Source organism: Zootoca vivipara, chromosome 11 (genome assembly GCF_963506605.1).
Source record: "Zootoca vivipara chromosome 11, rZooViv1.1, whole genome shotgun sequence".
Taxonomy (NCBI): domain Eukaryota; kingdom Metazoa; phylum Chordata; class Lepidosauria; order Squamata; family Lacertidae; genus Zootoca; species Zootoca vivipara.
The window spans coordinates 17,616,229-17,633,502 of NC_083286.1; the positions used below are offsets into that span (position 1 = coordinate 17,616,229).

Consider the following 17,274-nt stretch of genomic DNA (forward strand, 5'->3'; position numbering starts at 1 on the left):
TTACCTTTTGCTTTACTTCTGGGAAGGTGGTCTTTTACAGTTCTAGAACAGAAAAAAGTGTGATATTATTGGTAAAAAGTGAGCAATGCTCACTTTTCTTTTCAGAAGTCAAGACATTACTGAGTGCGACAAACATGTGATAGCTGTGAAACCTAAAGCACATTAAGTAGACCTGAGAATTATCTATATCTGGGGTAGGAACCTCTGGCCATGGGCTAAATATGGCCAGCCAGGCCTCCCCATTTGTCCCACAAGGCAACTTTCTCCAAACCACACCCACCTACTCCACATCTGACATCATATGCGACATGAGGTGGAGGGCAGGCAGAGATGTGGCTGCTTTCCTTAAAGAAAGTCACACTGAACCCCCTTGTCCATATGCTGATGAGTGAGACTTCTCTGTCCCCACCTCTGCAGGCCAACTTTATTCACTGGGCATCATTTTTACGTCAGATGATTGACAAGCAGTGACCCTGCCCGCTTGCCAGTAGATCTATGGAGTTGAGGAAGATAAGAACCTCACCCAATTGGCCAATTTTTTTCCTTGCCCCTGCTCTGCACCAATGGGTTTGGATAGCCAAGCCAAGCCTAAGGTCTCATCATGAATAAGGCTCAGGTTTCCATGGCTTCCTTAAAGCTATTGAATCTGACAATGGTAGCTCCTCTAGGGAAAATCTAATACGAAAATTGACTCAACAGAGAAGGCTAGTCAGAAAACATGCAAAGACTTATCACAACGTGTAAGCCACCTGAAGGGTGAAAACATTTGTCCAAAAAGGTTGTAAACTAGATTATGGGTTTTGATGGCTTACCTTTTCAGTGATTTGGACTTATTTGTGTCTGACAGTGAAGAGTAAAACATGGATTCTAGCTTCATTGTTTTTGAGCTTTGATTTTTGCCCTTTGCGTCTGTGTCCTGGGCTGTGTCAGACTGCGAGCCCTTTTTGAGCTGGATACATTTGCCTTTCTGGTCTGTAGGTAATGAAATATCAGTTGTTCCCTTCTTTTTCTTCGTTCTCTTTACTTTGCCAATGAAGAAGTCATCATTGCTATCATTTTCATCAGAGCCAGAAGACTGATTATAGAATCTTTCTTCAGTACTGTCATCAAAGTATTCCTTCTCCATTCCAGCTTCCTCACTCGTCTCTCTATCAGATGCATCAACTTCTGTTCTACTCAGGAGGTCATCCAAACATTTTGTAACTTCGGAATATACTGACTTTTCTGCTTGAGCCTGAGGAGCTAATTTATGATGCTCTACAGCCTGCACTGTAACATCATCCAACACGCATATTTTCTCACCGTCTGCCATTTTCAGCTTCTCTCTCACACAAATTTGTTCTTTTCCCATGTCAGAGCCTGGCTTCTCTTTCACCTTTATTTTGCTTTGGTTCCCAGCTTGTTTAATTGTTTTGTTATGTAGACTGCTACTGGAATGCTGGGTTAGCTCAGATTGTTTGGTAAGTTGTTCTTCCGATTTATGTTCTTCTGAAGAAATGGGTCCTGCTGGCTTCTGTCTCACATCTTTGAAGGCTTTTACAGCAGCTAAAAAAAAAGCATAAATGGTAAAAATACAAACAGAAATGATAAAAGGGGTTCTAAAGCAAACCCATTTCATTGTGGAGGGTGGTGGAGTGGGCCCCCGTAGTACAGTAGTAGAAAAAAAATTCTCTGTGGCACCTCACGTGAAGAGATTATTCATATTAACAACAAAAAAGTGATATAACATTAAAAACTTCCCTAAACAGGGCTGCCTTTAGATGTCTTCTAAAAGTCAGATAGTTGTTTATTTCCTTGACATCTGATGGGAAGGCATTCTACAGGGCGGGTGCCACTACCAAGAAGGCCCTCTGCTTGGTTCCCTGTAACCTCACTTCTCACAGTGAGGGAACCGCCGGAAGACCCTTGGAGCCTTTCAGTGTCCAGGCTGAAAGATGGGGGTGGAGAATACATGGTCCAGACAAGGTCTGTGTTTGGGAAGGCAGTTTTCTAGAGGAATATGTTTACATCAAGTATAAGGCATCCGACCAACGCCTTTGGCAAGTGTGCCTAAAGTCATACCTACTACTAAGCCTGGATCGAAGAAGCGTTTCAGTTTAAAGCGTTGTAAATTTAAACAGGGAAAGCAGGTACGGAAAAATGGGACTCCACATTGCCATCTGGTGGCACAATGTTATATCGCACATCCAACACACATACCCAGTAAATCACTTTTTCTTTACCCTTCTAGCTGAGTTCTATGTCTGCTACAGGACATATGAAGCCTTCTCGCACAATTTGGATTCTTAATCCAGTCCACTGAACCATGCACCAAGAGGCATGAAAGCCCTGGAAAGCTAGCCAGGAGTATAGGACTTTTTACTCAATGGCTCCCGGTGACAATTATGCCATGGGATGACCCCAAGTCTCTCATTAAGTTCAATGGGACTTTCTCGTAGGTAAGTGTGCATAGAATTGAAAGCTACTAACTCTTTATCTAATTAGAAAGTCATTAGAAGGCACTTAAGCATATTCTTACAGCTACTGGAGAAAGACAACTGAAAAATTTCAAGTAAGTTAAAGATGACCCCAGTGATACAAGGCTGTAAAACTCTCCAAGTAATAGAGTAAAGACAGAGGTGGGGGAATTAGAGACCCTTTCTTTTCCAGGGCTCTCAGAAAAAACAAACAAAGATGAAAAGATAAGTTACCAAGAAAAATTGGTCCTACTGAGCATAGCGAGATTACTTTCGAGCACACACAGACTTAAGCAGTTCATCAGGGTCTCATTCTAAAAGCCTTTAAATAAAAACTGAGCTGCACGTGTCTTGCTTTAATACGGTAGTATGTATTCTTTGTTCTACCAGAACCTCCTGAATCATTGTTTAATTTCACTAGCTTAGCAACTATGGAAATAAGCAAGAGTGGATAATTATGAGTTAGCGTAACCCCTCAACTTGTTGGTATGAGTAACAATACATATGTGCAATAGTGTACATGGTTGTAGAATAGTCCTGTAAATCTTAGACACACCCAGAAACATTTGGCTTATGAGCATGCTATGCATCTGTACATGCACTGCTTTCCTTGTGAGATCTCTCTCCCCCATTATTTCAGGTACACAGAATACAATACATTTAGCTTACTCAACTATTGCAAATGCTCAGTTTGAGAGGGTAATCAATGCCTAGACACACTTCAGTTTAAGACAATGATAATTAAAAAAAAAAGCTGTACATGCTCCAGTGTACGAAGATTAGCTGGGTAAATTTTGGCTTACCTTTAATATTGGCAATTTTTGTCTTCAGTAGTGGGTGAGTTGTCAATCTAGCAATGGCTCTTTCTCTTACTGTAGAATTAGGCTGTATTAGAAAAATGGTGAAGCATCTTGTTGAGTGACAAAACAAAAAGGAAAATCAACCCTATCAAGACTAAATCTGCACATCCTGTAATGAGGGGCTTGAAAGGTTACCAATGGCAGTGGTATTACAGCAAACTACACGCTAGTCGACATTTCTGAAGATCAAATACTATTATCTTCAGAGACCTAGGAACAGCTAGAATCTGTATTTCTAAAAATTAATCTAACTTTGTGCCAATTTGTGGGACTAGGAAACACTTTCTCGTGACCAAAGAGCAACCATAGCTTCTGTGTGAGTACCGAATACCTTTAGTTCATGCACGAATGGAAAATACTAAAATCTTTCATTTTACAACAAATTCAATTTCCTCCCATTTAAAGTTACAGTTGAGAGAAAAAGGGTCGCTAAACATACAATGTGACGTCCACATTTTTATAGCTTATTAGTATTTTTCTGCACATATATCTCCGGCAAAAGATTGTAGCAGTCATATTTTCAAATAAGAACACTCATGACACTATGCCAAAAATATTGGCCCGTCTTTCAAAGCATCCAAGGGTATGAAGATTAAAGTACATATATGCTGCAATCCTAAATCCTATGGAACTCAGTAAGATGTACTTCTGATGAGCATATATAGGATTGCATGAATAGATGAATCAAGTTAAAACCTGATGCTCTGTATGTTTGCCGAGAAGTACATTCCACCAAGTTGATTGGGGCTTAGTCCAAAGTCTTTATGTATAGGCTGCATTACTCTTTCACAGGGGTCCCCGAACGTACCTTGCCGAGGGCCGGTGCGGCCAGCACCGATCGTGGTGTGGGCCAGAGCGCGCGCCCATACGCATGCGCACATGCAATTTCTGGCGCACCTCCGGGTTGCCGGAACACCGGAAATCACTTGTGCGCATGGGCCTCCTCCAGCCCGGAACTGCACCGGAAATGACACTTGCGCATGCGCGCAAGCTATTTCCAACGCTCCCGGTGACCTGGAAGTGGGCGGCTGTGCCGCGCCACGCCGGTAAGAGTGGGTGGCGGCAGGGATTGCTGGGGGCCGCATAAATGAGCCTCACAGGCCGCATCCGGCCCCCGGGCCTTAGTTTGGGGAACCCTGCTCTTTCACTTCTCAATCTTAGCTTAAAAATTACCTCTGATGCTATAACATTAAAAATGTAAAAAACAAACCAAAAGTCAACTGCATAGTGGATAACAATTATCCTAGGCTCGCTTATTCATAGATGTTAAAATGCCAAACAAAACAAAAATATTTTAAAGTCTTTCCCACAGTGACTGTAGCCACTGATCTCATCCAGATCTCTGCTGCCCATACTCCTTGTATGAAGTGCATGCCTTGCATCAGTAGGAGACTCAACAATGAGGCAGGATTTTGGACTGGTATATGGGACAAAATTCGTAAGACATTGATTTAGGAACTGAACTCACTTCCTCTGTAGTCAAGAGTGGAGGGGAACCCTTCATTTCTCAGGATTCTCAGGGTCTCAACACTGCATTGCCATTGCAAAGCTCCATTAAACAGCTTATTTGTAGCAGCTGTTCTATATGGTGGCCACAGAAAAACCCCATTAAATGGATTGTTCTCATTGAAATTTTCCCCATGCTCCTAGCGGTGAAGAAATAATCTATGTGACGGGGAAAGCCATTTGGCAGGCTATAGTACACATGGAAACTATCCATTATGCTTTTGCACAGCGTTTAGAGGAGGTAGACCAACAGGAAGAATACACGGCCGGGCACCAGGACTGGATATTACAACTCTTGAAACTTTTTTTGAGCTAGTTCATTTCCGTTCAAAAGCCAAAAATCACCGGGCAGACAGTGTACCTTTGGCACCGAGGAGACGTTAAGCTAGACAACAAATTCTTAAGGCTGTGAAAATATTTAAGAACATAGTTCAAACGTACAAATCTTTTGAAGACCACAAGGCTGAATCATCTGCATTGCAGGAACAGAGTTAGTCACAGGGAGACAAATCTTACACCTTCATGAAACATTCCCACATCGCCAATGTTCTTAAGAGTAACCACAACCATTTGTGTTTGAAGTTAGCATCTGTTTGCCATGGAAATTTATCAGGAAACAGTGGTTTTTAAACACCCACAGTCAATTCCATTTCAGACAGAATCGGGGGACTGTTCAAGCTCTATAAAGGTTATTCCTAGGATATCTTATCTTGTGCCTTATGAAGAAACATTAAACTTGCTTCTTACTGCATTCGTGCCCAGGGAACTCTGAGCAGCCTTTTAACCTACTAGAAAAAAGCCCTACTGGGCAGAGATCTGACAAGGTGGGTTTGAATTCACAAACGATAATGCCATAAAGGCCTTTAAGGGGCTACAACAGTCTGGGGTTTGATTTTATTTTATTTGCGACAAGAGACTAACAGGGCTACCCCACTGCAGTAATTTGGGATATCTTTGTATAAGGTCTGGCCCTGAAGATGTGCAAATCACAAAAGCAACGATACCTGCTCACCACATGTATCTTTTGACTTTAGGATGAGATGCATATTGACAGAATCCCAAGCACACACTTCCTACAAAGTACACATCAAGTATAAGATGTCACCAACAAATACCATGACTTATTTAGCTAAAAAACGACAGCAGAGATTTCACAGAAGTTTGTTTCTTCTTGGCTTAAGGACTGCACACAGAGTTTATTTTTAAATAAAGCAAAGAATGTTAAAAATCCAAGTAAATAATTATGTGTTCTGTTATTAATGACGTAACAAATGCCAGCATCTTCTATCAAGCAACATAAATGTATAATTAGCATGAAGGAAACATAACATTTTCAAAGTGAATGGCCTTGAGCCAGCATCATGATTTGGATTCCAAAACTTCTGAATCAATAAATTTCAAGTGGCTGTAATGCACACTGCATAAAAGCAATGGGCTTTCTCATGCATTCATTGCTTAAGTATTTTTTAAATAATTTTTTTATTAATTTATTTTTGAAGTGTATAAATGGCTCACAAAGAACACAGCATTACCAATAAAATACTATTCAATCATTAGCCATAAAAGCTTGCCAAAGTTATACCGAGTCCCAAATACCCTGTTTCTCATATTTTAAGGCATCCCCATAAAATAAGCCATAGCAGGATTTTTAAGCAATCAAGGAATATAAGCCATACCCCGAAAATAAGACATAGTGATAGGAGCAGCAGCAATGCTGGCCGCGACAGGAGGAGGAGGAAAAAAATAAGACATCCCTTGAAAATAAGCCATAGTGTTTTTTTTTGAGGAAAAAATAAATATAAGACGTGTCTTATAATATGAGAAACACGGTAACTGACAATCTATTGGCACATATATATTGGGGAAAGACCTGTTTTCACCCATCTTCAATTTTTTTTTTTTTTTTACAAAAACAGTGATGGTCGAGGCAGACTGTTCCACATCTGGACCAAGAAAACTCTTGCCTTCACGCTTTTGATGATGGAGAAACGGTCTCCTTATAAGATCGCTGCAATGGAGGGTGGGGGAACTAGGGCTGGTCCGTGGGCTGGACTCTGCTCTCCATTAGGTGCCGTGTCTGACAGGTGGGTGGAGCCATCCACCTGTCAGTCACCTGATATCACAGTAACATCAGATGACCCGTTTCCCTTTGACGGTGCGGTCTCAAATCAAACCACATAGCTGAAGAATGGTACTTTGCAGGCACTGCCGATAAGCTGACTGTCGGTGTTTTGCAACTTCTAAAGCCCAGTGCACAGCTGAGTATTGAACAGTGTAGCTTGCAGGTGCTGTCAAGCCCCATTTCCTGCTCTGTACCTTATTTCATATATCTATGATGTCAGGTATAGTACAGGTGGATGTGACTTAGCTGAAATGGCCTCACGACCCAAACAGAGAAGCCTGGCCTGCTTAATAAGGCCTGTGAGCCACAGGTTCCCCATTACTGAGGGGCACAAGAGAGAAACTCTCCCTTCATGTACTTCTCTAAAGCAGATTCCCCACCCCACAAATATTTGACGCAATGATCAGCACTAGCACAATGGGGTTCCTCTTCTCCCCCAGGACATGCCCTAAAACCATCCTGAAATCTGCTCCGAGGGGTTGAGGGAACTCCCAGAACAAATTTAGGGGACAAATGGGGTAGGAGAGTGCAGAACATTGTGGCCAACTTTGTGCTAGGTTGACCACAATCCACTGTTCCACTTAAATTAAACATACCCTATTCTACGTTCTAATTCTTCATCTTCCCGAAGCGTTGAAAATCATTTCCGCTTCCTTTTAATGTATGCATACTAGTTAAAATGTGGTGGCCCAAACGAAATGCACTGATCAGCACTGAAAGGAGGAATGCCATTGCTTCCTGTACCTTGTATTAATAAATTGGTTTTTCCTTTTAAAACATCAACCAATGACAACAAAAAGAGATCACAACAAACCCTAAACTACCATATTGGTGAATAGTATGTACGTTGTGGTTTTGCTAGAAACAGAAATTCCACCAAAGAAACTCACATTACATGCTTAAATTATATTACAGAGAGTAAGCAAATCTGCCTACATCGGCTCATTCTGCTTTGGCAAGGTCTGAAAGGAAAGGTAGGGCATTGGTAGAAATCTGAGAATGCCTCCCTTTCAAAGACAGCTGTAAGCTGGACACCGGCAGGCACAAGAAACTTGGCTCTTTCTAACTATATCAATTAATTAACAAGATGGATCTCAATAATAAATAAATTGCTCCGTCCTGTGATATGATATCCTTGCTATTAAGTTATCCATTGATTGTAGGAAATATATGATTTTTGAAACAAATGTTGACCATTTCAAGCAATAACAAACCTCCAACACCGAGGTTTTCATTGCAAATTATGAACTTGCTGGAAAAAACAATCCCATGGAGCTTTTTTCTTCTAAACTTGCAGTGCACGGGGGAAAAAAACGAAGGACAGAGACATTTGCAACTGAGAGCAGAAATCTCATCAAGGCATCCATCATGACCAAAGCAGGCATCTGAACATGCCTTTGTTGTTGAAAAGTCAGAACATTAGAAAAGTGTTCTGAAGGATCTACAATGACATACGCCATCAGCACCAACACAACATGAAACCCTGTGACAAACCTTTGGGATGGCTGTACAGTGGTACCTCGTGTTACGTACCATCCCTCTTACGAATGATTCGGGTTATGCGCTCCGCTAACCCGGGAGTAGATGCCCCTTGTTGTGAACTTTGCCTCGGGATGCGAGCGGAAGTCGCGCTCCGGCAGCACGGCAGGTGCCATTAGCGAAAGCGCGCCTCATGTTACGAGCAGTTTCTGGTTACAAACGGACCTCCTGGACAGATTAGGTACGTAACACGAGGTACCACTGTACAGTAAATATATTTGCCCAGGTCGAAAGTGGGTTCTTTCCTGCGAGCATGCTTATATGATGACTTCACACAAATGTACAAAGAATCCTACCTTTTTGCAAACAATCTCAAAATTAATTTCTTGTTCGAGTGCCAATTTGGTAACGTGGTCAAGCTTTATCTCCTGTGGGGGGGAAAAGGAGAGAGAGAAAGAGTTAGCTAAAGGCTTCCATTCCACCCTTTTAGCAAAACGGGATTAAAATCTATTTTGGATTAAAATCTAACTGGAAATGCAACTCATCCCTCTTGAAAAATAAGATATCTATGTTAATGGTGTTTTTTTATATATATAGACTTGTTTTAATTTCTATTATACCAAAAATCTGGAAGGCATTACTGATGTCTCTGGCCTCCTCCTTGTTTCTGTTTTCATATTTCATATCTGTTTTCTGTGATGGCTTTGTTTTATGCTCGATTTTGTATGTTAATAAAACAAAACAAATCCACCGCATACACACACATTGACCTATAACACAGCCCTTCTAGGATAATGCCGGCTGCATAGTGCAGTTAACAATGTCCCCAAATTTCAACCACTCGGCATTTACAGTTCTCCACCTCCTGTACAGTTTTCTTTCGGAGCAGGTTGGCCACAATAGCCTTATTTTGTTGCAATTTTTTTTGGGCTGGTGATGTGTAAATGGCTACACTAGGTAGAGATACAACGTACAGTTATGAGGTAGAGTTACAATACAGAGTAACAGCAGCTAGTTTAACAAGTAGTACACATGCTTATTTAGGAAATACAGTGGAACCTTGGTTCTCGAACGCCTTGGTGCTCGAACATTTCGGCTCCCGCATGGCAAAAACCTGGAAGTGTTCCAGTTTCTGAACGTTTTTCGGCAGCCAAACATCCGATGTGGCTGTTGGCTATTGTTTCCAGGGCGCTGGCGCCAATCGGAAGTAATGCCTTGGTTTTCGAATGTTTCGGAAGTTGGACGGACTTCTGGAATGGATGACGTTCGAGAACCAAGGTACATGAAATTCAAGATTAGAATCTGCATTTGAATCGTTAGATTTAGAGAAAAAAAATCCACACAGCTTCCACTTTGGGTCAACCTGGAAATGTAAATGATTTATAACGGATATAAGGCATTGCATTCTTTAGTGATGTTCTGTATAATGCAGGGGTGCCAACCTGAATAAAATATAGGGGGGCAGGTAAGCCCCACCCTGCATAATCGATCACATGATACAGCGCACACACACCATTTGAATGGGAATGCCCATCAACTTTGTGGGGGTCTGCCCCCCCAATATTTCATTGTGGGGGTCAAAGCCCCCACAGCCCCTGGGAGTTGGTTCCTATGGTACCCTGGCATACCTCTGTATCTTGGCAACTCCATATGGACAAGACACAATTCAAGTAATGCATTGAGCAGTGGATTGAACATGCAGTTCACGGGTATCCTTATGCAGTTTCATTTAAAATGTTCTTAATTCATCCAAAATATGCTACAATATGGAGAATGGCTTAGGCTAATTCAGTATGTTGGACTTTCGTTCCAGTATTCTATTTTAAAACTTGTTGTTTATTGTCTGGTTGTTGGTAAGAAATGCAAGCAACACATCACATCTGGAATTGCAAATTTAAAATAGCAAGGGCATTTTTCCCCTTTTGGTCATAGCAAAGTGATGAAAGTTCCAGCCGTCTGATTGCTACTGTGGTCAAATTCACACCAGGTTTTGCAGATGGGAATGTCATTTGAAGTTTTGGTGCCAATTGGGGAAAAACATCCTCATGCCTTCTGAGGGAAAACACACCCACCCCACTTACTAGCTTTACAATAAACTTCACCCACAAGGAGTTCCAACACCACCTCCACCTAACCTAAAGGAAGAATAATCAGTTAAAACTAATTTGAACTTGATACCCACTACAGTCGTACCTTGGATCTCAAACGACTTGCGAGTCAAACATTTTGGGTCCTGAACGCCGCAAACCCAAAAGTGATTCTTCTGGCTTGTGAACGTTTTTTGGAACCCAAATGTCCATTGCAAACTTCCGGAACGGATTTCATTCGACTTCTAAGGTACGACTGTATCTCCAAGTTCATATTTAAGGGCAACACTGAATTAACAAAGAAACATTTAGCGTGCATCTTGGGTGATGGCACAGAAATAGTGTGTAACTGATAAAAGTTGGGCAGTGGTCTTATATATACTAGCCTTTTGCACTCTTTCACTCTTGTCTGATGTTCCTAACATATATATATATATATGTTCTGTTTTATATACTTCTGTTTTAGAAGGAGTTAAAACAGAATATATATAGCCAAGCTTCTTTTGGACTTTTATATATACCAGTATATATTCTGTTTTAACTCCTTTCAGTGTTTTGTTTTTGTTTTTTAGATTTTAAATGATTGTACCCCTCCCTCCTTATTCTGGTCTACAACTGTAATAAAGTGTTGTTGTTGTTGTTGTTGTTGTTGTTGTTGTTGTTGTTGTTGTATTTGGGGAAAGCAACAATGAAATCAGTGAGATATGATTTGGACTTCCTAAGTACAAAAGTGTTGGCACAGTTAACTTTTCAAATGCAATGACATGCTCCTAAACTTATTTTCATGATTTTAAAAGGCTTCCAAGACAAAATGGAAGCAATGACTTCAGCTTAAAGTTTAAACTGGAAACTATGATATGAGCATTTTAGACAGTGTAACTAGAGGCATGGTTTCAGCCCCATGGTTCCCATTCAAGTCAGTAGTCACATATAGGAAATATAATTAACTGTCTTTTCTCTAGGATGAAAACATTCATTTGCAAGACCGTAATTTTGTGGTGGTTTAAAAAGCAGTAGCTCTCCAAACTGCTCCTTGCGAGCTACTGCAGAAAGTATTTTGGTTATCGATGCTACAAAAACCAAGTTGGACAAAAGGAAAAAGCTGGGTCATAACATCATTTAGTGGGGCAATCACAAAAACCAAAATTGCAATGTTTGAACATTCCATTTCCTTAGCAATTCTTCAGTTGTGTATGTCAGCATTCGCTTGGGATAGTATCCTCTAATTTTTACTTGAAATGTGTTCCACATCACCTCCCCCAAAGTCAAAATCAAATTTCAATTATAAGCAATATCAGGATTAAAGCAATAATAAGCTTTCCTAGTTTTGATATGTGGCCATGTACTTAGGTAGTAACTATCATCATAAGCAGTTTTCTCTTTAATTTTCAAACACAGTCATACCTTGGATCCCAAACACCTTGGTACTCAGACATTTTGGCTCCTGAATGCTGCAAACCTGGAAGTGAGTGTTCCGGTTTGCGAACGCTCTTTGAAACCCGAACATCCAACAGGGCTTCCACAGCTTCCGATTGGCTGCAGGTAAAGCCAATCTAAACTCATCATGACCTAGAACTTGAACAGTCCACTAAAACCCTTTCTGGCACAAAACGGTATTACAGTTGGAAGTCCTAAAATTTAAATGTTATGGTATTTCATTGGCATAGGTATAACTGTAATTTAGCTAGCCACTGCTCTTACAAGTACATCCTATGAAGTATTCATGCCACTTTGTAAAAGTAAAGTAGAAAAAAAAATCCTTCGCTCGAAAACCCAGCTGTAAATTCACAGGCAGCACATAGTTCCATCTCCTTTTTTTGCTTTATAAATTCTTCAGGAAAGTTCTAAACTCCATTTGGTAGCAAATTTAGAATTCAAGTTCAAGAAATATGTATGTATATGTGTGTGTGTGTGTGTGTGTGTGTGTGTGTAAATAAATGAGCCATTTTCTTGCAATCATATTTACCAACATGGCACAGGCACTGAAAAACAACTGCAAGAATGCTTAAAATGGTTGAGATTCAAGCAGAGAGAAGAGAAAAGCAGCAAAAGCAGTCTGAACACAGAGCAGATTTTTAAAATTCCATTTTGGGCACAAGGCAAGCCATTAAGCTGTTTTGGATTGTATTGGCTGTCATTACCCAATAATTAAGAAAAACAAACATTATTTATGATCCTACTCCCTGAACTGACATCAGAAGAGACAATGTGGTGCATAAAAATTTCATCTTGAAGCCATTTGTTCTTCTCTTGTGTGATATTAATACTCTTCCTTGCACAGAGCACAAGTTCAAGCTGCCATAGCCATTCTAATCTGCTTATATTTTGCCATCCTGCTACAGCAGCACACATATAGAAAAAAGGCAACTTGTGGCAACTTCAAAAAGCAGAAGGAAGCGTCTTCATACCAGGAACATATGCATCTTGCTGGGAGGAGAGAATCACGTAACCCCCCCCCCCCAAAAGCTTGCAACTCATTCCAGAAACATTTTTTAAAATGCAATGCTGGTGACGCTGTGGTCTAAACCACTGAGCCTCTTGGGCTTGCCGATCAGAAGGTCGGCAGTTCAAATCCCCACGATGGGGTGAGCGCCCGTTGCTCGGTCCCAGCTCCTGCCAACCTAGCATTTCAAAAGCATGCCAAAGTGCAAGTAGATAAATAGGTGCCGCTCCAGCGGGAAGATAAACGGCGTTTCCGTGCGCTGCTTTGGTTTCACCAGAAGCGGCTTAGTCATGCTGGCCACATGACCCGGAAAAACTGTCTGCGGACAAACACCAGCTCACTTGGCCTGTGAAACAAGATGAGCGCCGTAACCCCAGAGTCGTCTGCGACCGGACTTAACTGTCAGGGGTCCTTTGCCTTTCCCCATATCTTTCTTTGTCTTGCATGTATCGCATTATAGGCACAAACAGTGAATATGCATACATGTACAACTCTGTAGCCATTCTAAAGCGGGCAAGGGAGTTGCAAGGAAAATAAATCGATGAGAGTGGAGACAACGAACAGAACAAGGAGTGAGTGATCACACCTTGATTAAATGCCAAGGGTAGCCTTGTCTCTTGGGCTATTTTTCTTCAGGTACTATCCCCCAACAGTCATCCTATTATTCTTAAGTGTTTGTACTTGACATCCTCGAATAGCACTCTGACTGATAGCATTTCAACATAACTTACTACTCCCGTCTGACAGCTGATCCCTAAAGACTTCATCCCCTTATGGAAGAACAAACGACTTGCGGATGAAAGAGTGCACAAGAAGGCATATTCAGTTTTGTTAAATGGCGTGTGGCGATTATTTCAGAAATTAATGTTAATGAACTGCCTCAATCATGTTTGAAAATAAAGGGGTACCCGCCTGCTGTTCAGAGCTGGCCATAATAGCTCAGCCCCATTCTCATCGTGTTGAAGGATTTCCCCACTTCCTCTGTGGCTAAAGTAAAACTATTATCCAAGGTGTAGCTAATGAACAGGGCAACTTGATCAATGCGCTGTCACTTGATCAATGCGCTGTCATTTGCCACCACACTTTGAAGAAATACACTCAAACAATTCCAAAAAACTATTGCTGGTATACAAACACATATACAAATTTATGTAGAAAACTGTTTATATCTATAAGGTCCATACAGTGGTACCTTGGTTCTTAAAATTAATCCGTTCCGGAAGTCCGTTCCAAAACCAAGCCACGCTTTCCCATAGAAAGTAATGCAAAATGGATTAATCCATTCCAGACTTTTAGAAACCCCTAAAACAGCAATTTAACATGAATTTTCCTATCTAACGAGACCATTGATACATAAAATGAAAGCAATAAACAATGTACTGCAGTCACACAATCAATCAGTAGCTGAACTGGGTTTCACACAGTCACAAAAAAGCAAAATAAATAGCAAAACCAGACAGACCTCAGCGTAACACTCAAAACAGAAGTGTGTCACACAAAACCGACAGATGTGTCACTCAAAACGGAAGCATAATACTCAAAACGGAGCACTTTCGGCTTCCGGAAAAAAGTTCACAAACTGGAACACTTACTTCTGGGTTTGCAGTGTTTGGGTTCCAAGTTGTTTGAGAACCAAGGTACCACTGTATTTGAATGCAGACAAATTCATAACCAACTCTGAACCATAGGAGGCATATTATTCTTGACATTTCTTTAGGTTTAATGGTCAGCTGTGTTGATACTGAAGTGTGTCTTAACTGCTGTTAAGGCAGGAAGAGGGAATTTGTTCCTTGCCGGGACCATGGAATCTTATGGCAAGTTCCCAATTTCGTAATTAGGGTTTACGGATCATAGGCAACATTCAACTAATCCACACTAACAGTAGATCCATGGAAATCAATGAACTTAAGTAACATAAGTCCACTGATTTCAATGGGTCTACCGTGAGTAGGGGTTATCTGGGCATCACCCCAGCTCTGTTACACTGGCCCAGAATGCTCATTTCAGAACAGTGTCACGGGTTTACATGAAAACTTGTAACATGTCACGTGATATAAATATTTTGTGAAATAGAATAAATTGAATCAATGAAGGCCAAATGGTAGTATTATTGTAATCCATCTTCTTTTTCTACAGATACATATTATATGTCCAGTTTGGACATCCATAAAATAAATCACGTACAGAGGAAGAACTAGCTAGGTTCATAGCGTTCTTTGTCTCTTTCCTGTATTTTAAAATAAATGTTTTATACAGTTCTGGCAAAATGAAGCCTGAAGAATCTAAAAACAGTTTTCTGTTCCAATAGCTTCAAGAACTCCTGCAAACAATTAACCCAGTTTTTTCATCCACGTAGCTAGAATTTTTAAGCAATGTTGTTTCCCTGCAAAGAGGATATTTCTAGCTTTTGAGTTTGGAATGTTTGGGATTACTGAATCATCCGATTACAACATATGCCTATTAGTCCTCTTTTAATAAATATAAAGTGACAATATCAAGGGGGAAAGCCCCTTGGACCAGACCACATTGCTGTAATATACTTTAAGAACAAACCTGCCATAGATAAAAACTTTAATCTTTTTAACAGTTAGTGACAGGACTTCTCAAGTTCCATCAAATACATACCATCCTCTGGCTGGTAGTCATTTTTAAAGCGCAAGTGCCCAAATCTTATTAGGCACCATACACAGGGACTACTGAACAATTCTTCATATGTAACTGTTAGCACGTAGCAGATTGTTTTAACCCTGAAAAGTATTTTACATTAAAATAAAAAACCAGGTAAACTCACACCCCAACTTGACATGAGATTAGAGTGCTCAACACACAGAGGTCTGTATTTCAAGTTTCATATAATGCAAGTTACATTGCAAAATAGAAATGGTTTATTTTCCAAGTTAAAGCTGGTTTTGCCCCTGAATCCATTTCAAAATCTGTTCCGCAAAGAAACATCATGTTTACTTGTGACAGAGGTACAAACATAATGAACTTCACTTGGAGAAAAGCTTGAAAATAGGAGTTACAGAATCTTTTGGGCGGAGATCCTTGTAATAATAATAATAATAATAATAATAATAATAATAATAATAATAATATATTATTATTATTATTATTATTTATACCCCGCCCATCTGGGCGGCTTCCAACAGAGAAATAAAAGACAGTAATCTATTCAACATTAAAAGCCTCCCTAAACAGGGCTGCCTTCAGATGTCTTCTAAAAATCTGGTAGCTGTTTTTCTCTTTGACATCTGATGGGAGGGTGCCACTACCGAGAAGGCCCTCTGCCTGGTTCCCTGCAACTTGGCTTCTCGCAACGAGGGAACTGCCAAAAGGCCCTCGGTGCTGGACCTCAGTATCCGGGCAAAACGATGGTGGTGGAGACGCTCCTTCAGGTATACTAGACCGAGGCCATTTAGGGCTTTAAAAGTCAGAACCAACATTTTGTGCTCGGAAACGTACTGGGAGCCAATGTAGGTCTTTCAAGACCGGTGTTATGTGGTCTCGGCGGCCGCTCCCAGTCACCAGTCTAGCTGCCGCATTCTGGATTAGTTGTAGTTTCCAGGTCACCTTCAAAGGTAGCCCTACATAGAGCACATTGCAGTAGTCCAAGCGAGAGATAACTAGAGCATGCACCACTCTGGCGAGACAGTCTGCAGGCAGGTAGGGTCTCAGCCTGCGTACCAGATGGAGCTGATAGACAACTGCCCTGGATACAGAATTGACCTGTGCCTCCATGGACAGCTGCGAGTCCAAAATGACTCCCAGGCTGCGCACCTGGTCCTTCAGGGGCACAGTTACCCCATTCAGGACCAAGGAGTCCTCCACACCTGCCCGCCTCCTGTCTCCCACAAACAGTACTTCTGTCTTGTCAGGATTCAACCTCAATCCGTTAACCACCATCCATCCTCCAACCGCCTCCAGGCACTCACACAGGACCTTCACCGCCTTCACTGGTTCTGATTTGTAAAAGAGGTAGAGCTGGGTATCATCCGCATACTGATGAACATCCATACTGATGAACACCCAGCCCAAACCCCCTGATGATCTCTCCCAGTGGCTGCATGTAGATGTTAAAAAGCATGGGGGGGGGGAGAACAGAACCCTGAGGCACCCCACAAGTGAGAGCCCCCACAAGTGAGACACCCCACAAGTGAGAGTGTAAAATATGAGAGCCTCTGCTTGGTAGTCTCAGTCCCATCACCTGCAGGAAAAGACAACCGGAGGAGCCCAAGGCGCACTCACTGCCTCAGGCACTTCCCCTCCTTTCACCAAGGAAAGTTCCCAGGCCCTGGAGCAGGGAAAGGAGGTTGACAATTTT

General features: G+C 41.3%; 1 protein-coding gene across 3 annotated transcripts in view; it reads right to left on the reverse strand.

Annotated features, from left to right (window-relative positions):
- Positions 1 to 17,274, reverse strand: part of SRFBP1 (serum response factor binding protein 1) — a 46,721-nt gene that overhangs the window by 4,955 nt on the left and 24,492 nt on the right. For all 3 annotated transcript variants that reach the window (XM_035099819.2, XM_060280144.1, XM_060280143.1), the window contains exons 4-7: positions 8,780 to 8,851; positions 3,260 to 3,341; positions 813 to 1,545; positions 5 to 42 (exon numbers count right to left, since the gene is read on the reverse strand). In XM_035099819.2, coding sequence (XP_034955710.2) covers positions 5 to 42; positions 813 to 1,545; positions 3,260 to 3,341; positions 8,780 to 8,851 — 925 coding nt within the window. The remainder of the gene's footprint in view (positions 1 to 4; positions 43 to 812; positions 1,546 to 3,259; positions 3,342 to 8,779; positions 8,852 to 17,274) is intronic.